Below are 9,489 nucleotides of genomic sequence, written 5' to 3'. Positions count from 1 at the left end.
CCACCTCATATTATGAATAATAATGGCAGGTGATGTGACTCACCTCTGAGGATGCTGTGTTAGTCAATAATATACGCCTGTCTATACCTCCACTTATGAATATTGAATTTCCTTTAGGGATCAATAAAGTATTAGTCTATCTAATCTTGGCACCAAGAACCAAATCTATCCATCTATTGTTGTTTATTTGTCATTGTGAGCAAGTCCACTGGTATACTTGTGCTAGTGATACTCACATTCAGAAGCTGTCCTGTCTTCATGAATAGTCAAACAGCTTAACTAAGAACAAACCTTCCAAGCTCCAGAGCCAGAGCCAGAGCAAGAGCCTGAGGAGGCAAGGTTCCCTAATCTGGACTGGGCATCGCCTGCAGGGAACTATTGGCTGGAGAGCTGCCTCGGGCAGGTGGGGAGATTATTTATTTAAACTTCATTTTACCAGGTTAGTCAAGAGAGACCTGGAGGAGGCAGGGGAGACAGGGGGAGGTGGGTAGGGAGACAAGGGGAGGTAAACTGGGGTAGATGGAGATAGGAAGGGTGGCAGGGGGAGACAGGGAGTGGCAGGGGGCTGCATGTAGGCAGGACCGGATTACCGAACAGGCACGCAGGGCACGTGTCCTGGGCCCCCCGAACTCCAGGGTTGGGGCCCCCCTGGAAGTCTGGAAGGCTCTAGATAGCAACATTTGTAGAATTTCAGGAAATTCGCGTTAAAACTGTAAACATTTCTCTCAGCCTCATGGCAAAATGTGAACAAAAGTATGAGATGAGCTATACAACAGCAAAAAATGAATCCCTGCCCCATGGCAAAAAGTGTAGAATTTCATTATAGTTATAAAAGGGGAAGGCAATGGAGGCAGGGGGAGACAGGAGGAAATAGAGGGAGACAGGGGAGGAAGGGGAGGCAGGAGGAGACAGGGGGAGGCAGGGGAGTTAAGTGGTAGGGAGACTGTAGGAGGCAATGGAGGTAGCCAGATCCCCTGCCAAACCCCACTCCCCTAGTCCCCAGACTCAGTCTCTGCCAGCCAGTCTCCCCACAGCAATAACCACCAGAGGTAAGATGTAGGGTGGCTCGGGGATGTTCACACAACATGCATCCTGCAGGAACTCAGGTGAACTAACAGCCAAAGGGCTGGAGCGAAGAAAACCCTGGCCTGATCTCCAATTCTGGCACGGCAAAGATATTAACAACACTCAAATCAACATAGCTGGCATCCACTCACCCTCTGCTCCTCCCCGGTCTCAATCCCTTGGTGACATCGTTGGCTGAATTCACCAACAAAATGTAAAATAATTTGACACATCAACCCTGCTGGAACTGAACAATACTTCATTTTCATAAATTATTGGAAGTCAAACCTCTGAATCCCTCCTAATATCTGGCATAACACGGAAAGGTTATGATGAAAAATAAATGTTATATTGTGGCCAGAATATGCATCAAATGTTGTTTGCACTCTAATAGAGCATGAATTTATGAAAATACCTCAGTAGACAGGAAATTAGCTCATTCTATAAAAGCCTAAAGTAGAATGTTAGATTATGATCGTAGTACTTCACCAATTCCACCCCTTACTATTAAGATTAACAACAAATAATCAACAAACTATTAGGTTAGAATGTTAAAAATGTTGGTCAAATAGAGTAAAACATACATTTCTTTGAAACAGTTCCCATTGCACCAGAGCTTCCCACCAAGGTAACCAATTAGCATTCTGATTTCTAAAACATTAATGAATTATTCACAGCTCCATATTTCCATACCATTAACAGGCTATGTGTCTTACACCTGGGTACCTTTGTATGTCAACACTTCTGTTTATTTTTTATCCAAGTTTTCAACCTGAGACAGAAGTAAATTCATATTTTCACACAAGGGATATAGAAACAAACTCTTTAAGCGAACAGCTCTGAAATGAAAGTGTGAAAAGTCTTCACTTTTCCAGGGCTGGGCCTTTTACATTTGGTATCCAAGCTTTTTGTATTCTATTGCAATTGATAATTGAAATATTTAAAGCATCGATATCAACATAAAACAGACAGTTAGTAAGAGAGACACCAAGAATACCTTTGATGCTATTAGAGATCTCAATGACATTCTTTGTTTGCACCCTGTCTGTCTTAAACATCTAATAATTAAACCGCTGGATGACATTCTACACCAAGCATGGTATAAATAGAAAGGATGATATGTTCCCTTTTTATAAATGTGTTTTAATCACAACCCCTTCATTTAATTCTTCTTCTTTACAACAGTAGTGAGCAAGCATCTTTTTATATTTTTTATTTTTTTTAAATGTAAGTAAGCACGTGCACTATTTCGGAGCTGGGGTGTGTATTAAATGTTTTATGTGAAATGGGATGGGTCTAGTCTCTCTCCTTTCTCCTGCACAATGATTTATGGCCCAAAAAGACCAGAGAACTAATTAACAGAGTAATTAATTAATATAAATTTGCATATTTGCATTTGCAATTAGTGCAGTCAAGTGATTAGTCTGAAATGGGAAGTTTGACTCATCAGATGTTGGTGTGTGTACTGGACCGGAAAGCTTGTCGCCAGCTGAGGCATCTATAGAGGGGGGTGAGGTGGGCAGGCTGAGATGGAGGTGTGTGTGTGTGTGTGTGTGTGTGTGTGTGTGTGTGTGTGTGTGTGTGTGTGTGTGTGTGTGTGTGTGTGTGTGTGTGTGTGTGTGTGTGGGCGTGCGTGCGTGCGTGTGCGTGTGTGTGTGTGGGCGTGCGTGCGTGCATGTGTACATGCGTGTGTACGTGCGTGTGTGCAGACTCATAAACATGAGCATGGACTGATACATACCAATCAAGCATGAAACATCTAGTCAACCACCAACCAGAGATGCCACCCACTCAAATGTTATTTTTTTCCCCTAAATCCCGAATGTAAATACTAGTGAATCTACAATGCTCCTTAATGAGTATAAAAATGTTATTAGGTAGAAGCATGTGGCTTTCATGGTGTCTCTGAGTTGATTGGCACCAGTGAAATTGTTCCTCATAACCCTCATTTTCCACAGACCACCAACAGACGTATCATTTTAATGTTTTCATCTTTCACAAGAGATTAGCAAATGAGTGGCTTGTTCATAATATCTGATAGGACTAAAGCAGCTATGGAGGCAGCCCGGTCCCTAACTGATATTTGAATGCATGGGAGTCATGTCCTTCAAATTAACTGAAGAATACAGGCAGATGCACAAGCCACCTCCCAGATTAACCCCAAATCACAGGACAAGGAACAAAAGTGTTAATGCTTGGTCATCTGGTTCAATAAAGGTAAAAGGTTTAACAATCTAGTATTATGAATATGGGGCAAATAAAAAGACAGCCTATTCATATTGTCAACTCATATACATACACATGGACTGATACATACCAATCAAGCATGAAACATCTAGTCAACCACCAACCAGAGATTCAGAGATGCCACCACTCAAATGTTAATGTTTCCCCTAAATCCAGAATGTAAATACTAGTCAATGTAAATACTTGTCTCGAGGACCACAATGGAAATGAGTTCAAGACGTTATTCTGGGTTATCGTCGATGATTTTACTCATGTATGGCTTTTTCAAGTGTTATGTGTGCTTGTTTTTGTTAAACGGTCAAAATGAATAAACTAAACTCAAAAAACCTTTGATCTCAATCAACCCTCCATTCTCAGTTATTGTATAACAATTGAGTTTACTCTACGGTAACAATAAACGGTTCATATTGAAAGATGTTGTGTGCAACTATGGAATGAGGCACACTAGTATTATGATTGGCCCCTGGGGGCCTATTGGTATGAAGCTGTATTACTCAACACATCCATAACTGGTGTTAGTGCATATTAATGCTAGCTAATCACAGGGTATTATTTTTATGACACTCCTCTCCCAAAAAGTCTACATTTAGGAGAGGCCTTGGGAATCTCCTGATCAGTGCAAACTCAGCCAATTGGCAAACGCCCTTGACAACATGACCCAAAAGACAGGAGCTATCAATCATGTCACTCTAGCTGTCACTCATTTGTGTAACCTAAGCAACTTCTGAAGTGGGTATTTCTGGCTTGTATGCATTTCATGTAATGTTTTATGTACCTTCAACATAGCATGTCATCAACATTGAATTCAATACAATTGCTTTAAACTACATCCTTAATTCCCCAGTCATTGCCTTGCTTTTATCATTTACAATCCACACATTACCATGCCCTGAGACAGTACATGGATATTCACATTGAATACATCTATTCTTTGGAATTTACATGCATCTGTTGTAATATCTGTTCTTTGTGTGAAGTCCCTACTGGTTTCCTCCCGTTCCTAAAGAAGCTATAGGGAAGCTTTGCGATGTTTCCCAGAAGCAAGAAGCATGCCAGATGATCAGGGAGAAATTCAACAGTCCCTCGAGACCACACCACGTGGCCAACGCTGCCAGGTGACGTCATCAGCAGATGGCATGGGTACCAGCTCTGGCGGTTGGCATCGGTGTCATTTCTCAAAGAGAGAGAGAGGGGAGAGAGAGAGAGAGAGAGAGAGAGAGAGAGAGAGAGAGAGAGAGAGAGAGAGAGAGAGAGAAAATACAAGAAGAAGGAGAGTAGAACCACTCTGGTGCTATCTCCCATCGCGATAACAAAAAGGTGCTGGCGCTTAAAGCTACCTGGAAGGCTATTGAGAAGATGTGCACTGTTTGACACAGGATCCAGGTGAGGGAAAAAATGCATGTAGACTGAGTGTGGAAAAAAAGGAATGCATTGGTGTCATGTTGTGGGATTGAAATTGAATTGAAATCAAAGTATCTAACAAAAGGATAGTTTATAATTGGGGTTTAAAAGGATGCTCAATTGAATTAATGAATAAATTAATGGTAGGGTGTCTAGGCTACTGTCCTTATCATTGGATTATTTCCAGTAATAGGCTAATCATGTAAAGATGTATACTAAAGTCATACAGATGCATACCATCTATATGATATAGACCTTTATAGATATATTTCAAGTAAATTGAATGATTATAGCCTATAATATTCAATTCGGTTGGATGTCAATTTGTCCAGATAAGGCCATGGGTAAAATATAATGCTAAGAATGTTAATAAATGTCTAATGATAAAATAACGGATAACTTCTGACTAATCAGCCGTATCTTCCCTCTGTCACGCTGAAGAACGATGTTGACCTTACCGTTTGATGAGACAGCAATGAGGCCAGGGACCGGGACCCAGTTTGGGGCCAACTTCCCTCTAGACTGCGTGCGCGAGATCAAGGTCAGTAAACAAGAACCTTTCCTAAAAGCAGCCGAGACCGTCTCCATCTCCCAGACCCACATCAAAACCACGGAGGATGAGTTAGACTCGGAGAGGGATGAGGACGAGAGAGAGGAGCTAGGCCAAGAAGACGAGGACGTGGACGGTTTACCAGGAAGGAGGAGAGGCCCACGTAAAAAGAAGATGACCAAGGGGCGCGTGGACAGGGTGAAGATTCGGCGCCAGGAGGCCAACGCGCGCGAGCGGAGCAGGATGCACGGGCTGAACGACGCGCTGGACTGCCTGCGCAAAGTCGTGCCCTGCTATTCCAAGACGCAGAAGCTGTCCAAGATTGAGACTCTCCGACTGGCCAAGAACTACATCTGGGCGCTATCGGAGATCCTCAGCACCGGCAAGAGACCCGACCTATTGGCATTTGTCCAGGCGCTCTGCAAGGGACTGTCTCAGCCAACCACCAATTTAGTGGCGGGCTGTCTCCAGCTCAATGCTAGAAATGTCATCACGGACCACAACGGAGAGCCATCTTTCACTGGCAGGTCCCCATTCGACGCTATGTACCCTGCGCCTTATCACAGTTCCACCGAGGCTGTAGCGTCTTCAGGCCACGGCAGCAGTGCCATGGACAGCGCCAAACCTTTCAGACCATTTAGCTCCTACTGCAGTGCCTACGAGTCCTTCTACGAGAGCACGTCCCCAGAATGTTCGAGCCCTCAATTCGACAGTGGTGCTCTGAGCCCTCCAATCAACTTTAACGGGATATTCTCCCTAAAGCACGAGGAGCCAGCGGACTATGGAAAGAGCTGTCATTACGGTATGCGGTACTGCGCGGCGGTGGCGGGTCGCAACTCCCTTGGTCAGAACTCAATGTCACGGGGGTCCTCTGACATCCGGGACATCCATGTACCCTATGACATCCACCTCCGCAGCCAGTTCTACCCAATGCAGGAGGAACTAAACACGCCCTTTCATAATTGATAAGAGAAAAGTCAAATGTGACCAGTTTATAGCGGAGTAGCCTAATTAGGCTAAAATACAGAACCCACACATGTATTATTGACAACTTGGCCCATTTTGGTCACTTCCCACTGGGCACACACTGGTTGAATCAACGTTGTTTCCATGTCATTTCAACGAAATTACGTTGAACCAACGTGGATTAGAAGTTGAATTGACGTCTGTGCCCAGAGGGTTGGTTGTGGTGTGGGCCATCTGATGTATAGTCACTTATTCATTGTAATTGAATGTTAATTGTCCTGAGGGTAAATACGTTTTGTAGTGGGATCATTTTAGAGAAAACACACCATGCAGGCAACGGAAACAAACAGAGATCTGGGAGATTGTCAAATAGCGTTCAGTTAATACCAAAGGGTAATGTGACATGGTGGAGTTCGGCCTAGTGATGCAACGTCTTAAATAAGACAGCAATAAAAGGCGAAGAGAACTACAGTATGCAATAAAGAACTCCATGCAGTCTGAGACAACTCTATTATTACCCACTAAACGTGCAGGTCAGTAGGGCACCAGTCAACTGGAACAAATTAGCTATTAGAAGACGCTTCAGACAATTCCTATACGTTTTCATTGCCTCAAGTGTTGCAGAAGTTGTTCCAAGCCAGGCTTGTATTTATTTGTAAGTTATTTAATATGGATTTATTTATCTAGATATCATTTGTCTATGGATGGTAGACATATGTAAATAAATGTTCACATATTGTGTGTTTTCTACAGTGTCAAACTTTGTGTTAATTATCAAGTGAAATATGAATCGAAGAATGTACAGTTATCCTATTTATAAAATATGAAATACACCTGTCACTGAATAGATGTTTAAAAGGGGGAACATAACCCTTTGTATTTATAACATGTTTAAATTCATCTGAAAATGACATTGGAATGAATCTCGTTATTCAGGTTATAGCCTATCTCGTTGTTCAAGTTATAGCCTATGCCTTGTGACAAATTAATCAATATAGGCCTACACACATTTCTGATATTGGAACTTTCTTATTTCTTGCAACAAATCAATGCACATTTTTGTATATAGTGGGCACATTCGATTTGGTACGGAGGACTATTGTTTACATGTTAATATTTTGTCTATTCATATGCAACCATGGAGAGAATTTTAGGCTACTTTATTTCCTAAATTCTCATCTTAGAAATATTGGCCTATAGTCATAAAGCTGATTTTAGCTCTTTAGAAATGGAATACTTTTATAACAATAATGTTAGGCAAATTATTAACATCTCTTTATGGAAAATTCTCACGTAATAATTTCGTTTATATGAATAGGCTGTCTTGCCTTAATTTGAAATGTATATTTGGCACACACCAATTATGTAATTATTGTATTATTCAATGAAGTGTTCGTGGGGGTATAGTGCGCTTCTGTTTTTCTCCCTTCTTTCAAATTTGTATCTGGTAATGGGATTGTTTTATAAACAACATAACGTTGAATAAAATGGAATTAAAGTCTACATTGTTTTCCGTGCTTGCCGAATATATAAATCAATGCATAAGGTTTTTCAGTGATAATGTGAAGTTCAAAGACATTATCGAAGACGAATGACTGATGGCTTATGTAATAATATTCTATTTCAGAGCTTATGAAACGAACCTACCTTCATTTATTGTTAGTCACACAATCAATGTAATCATGCGACATGCTTTCATTTGACCGTGTTATTAAGCAATATTTAGTTGCAAATGTAATTGAATAACATAATTATACTGTCCACACTACCCATTTGACCTTTCAATTATAGGCTGGCAACCTCAAATAGCCTATGTTCCAAAATCACACAGAAATTGATACATTTTATTCACCCGAAAATAGTTTGTATTTCTTATGGGGAGAAAATGTATCTCTACTTAATTAATAAATCAGTTAGAGAAAGACAACATCTAAATGTGTGTGTTATAGAGAGAGGGCGAGAGAGAGAGAAAGAGAGAGAGAGGGGTGGGCATGCGTCCATTGTAAGCCTGTGCCATAAATGTCGCCAAGTTGGGCGCTATAACTGCGTGGACTTCAGCCAGATAGCGCCAGACTGCAGATCAGAACCTTGCTGGGAAGCGTCGTAGGCTATAGGTCGCGCTAATCCCCGGGCGAATGTGCATTGTCATCCTGAGAAATTAGTCCGCGGGTGCACGAGACCATGCAAATACAAAACATGATTTGACAGGTTACCTTCAAAGAGCTCTGTTGAAAATACATGTTCCGTATCCACTCAGATATCATGGATAGGTTAGTTGAATTCACTTGCCTTAAAGATCTATAAAACTACAGTAAAAAAATGTCCAATCAGTCGTCTACATTTTAGGTCACAACATAATCGCTACATTTTAGTTTAGCCTACTTGTGAATGGCGCATTTCCTGATAGTTCTGCTCTGGGGCAAGATGTGTGTTAGGCCTATAGCTGGATCAAATATTGTACCTTTCCATTGAAAACCAATGCATATTTGAAGTTAATTAAGTTTATTAACAAACATTTTCCAAAGAAGAAAAATTAAGAACTAATATAGACTAGCTACAAAGGCTGTAAAATGAAATACAGAATACAAGCCATTACCTGCTAATATATAGTACTAATGAAATACAGAGTACCAGCCATTACCTGCTAATATCTAGTACTAATGAAATACAGAGTACCAGCCATTACCTGCTAATATCTAGTACTAATGAAATAGGAACACCTCTAGCTTTTGACAGACTGGCGCAAAAATGATACCTGTGAATTAACAAGTGCTTTTGATGAGCTTGTAATTCTTGAGCTGCATATGTAAGTGTCATATAACCCAGAGTGGTGATATTTCACATGATGAAGAGAGAAAGAGCCGAGCAGACAGCATATGTTCCTATTTCAGGAGACAAAATTGTCTCCTGACAGAGGCCCACAAAGGAGCAGAAAAACCTCAATGTGTACTACATCTATCCAAGCTTTTTGTCACTTAGTTACTGTATTAACAACTTCAAGATTGATGTGTGTTAAGCTATATAAAAGGTGTTATCGGGATGAACTGTAAAATGTGGCTGAGAAAAGCCTACCATATCCACATCCACTTCACTTTCTTTCTTTGCCAATGGAACCTGGGACTGTTTTCAGTTATTACATTTGAGGGCTGACCTAGGATCTGTAGAAGAGTGGTTTATTGACCTAAAGCCAGCTAACCGAAATCAGCCTTTCATCAATCCCTTAATACGGACAGCTCTGTTTGTGTGTGTGTGTGTGTGTG

General features: G+C 41.2%; 1 protein-coding gene across 1 annotated transcript; it reads left to right on the top strand.

The window, feature by feature from the left end:
• The first annotated feature begins 4,544 nt into the window (after nucleotides 1-4,544).
• On the top strand, nucleotides 4,545-7,732 carry neurod6a (neuronal differentiation 6a). The gene is made up of 2 exons (XM_014157401.2): nucleotides 4,545-4,695; nucleotides 5,155-7,732. Exon 2 carries the CDS (start codon nucleotides 5,159-5,161, stop codon nucleotides 6,227-6,229), a length of 1,071 nt encoding a protein of 356 aa, XP_014012876.1. The 5' UTR covers nucleotides 4,545-4,695; nucleotides 5,155-5,158; the 3' UTR covers nucleotides 6,230-7,732.
• Nucleotides 7,733-9,489: the final 1,757 nt, after the last annotated feature.

Source organism: Salmo salar, chromosome ssa19 (assembly GCF_905237065.1).
Source record: "Salmo salar chromosome ssa19, Ssal_v3.1, whole genome shotgun sequence".
NCBI lineage: Eukaryota > Metazoa > Chordata > Actinopteri > Salmoniformes > Salmonidae > Salmo > Salmo salar.
The sequence above is the reverse complement of the archived record's forward strand: the minus strand, read 5'-3'. Positions and strand labels throughout refer to the sequence as shown.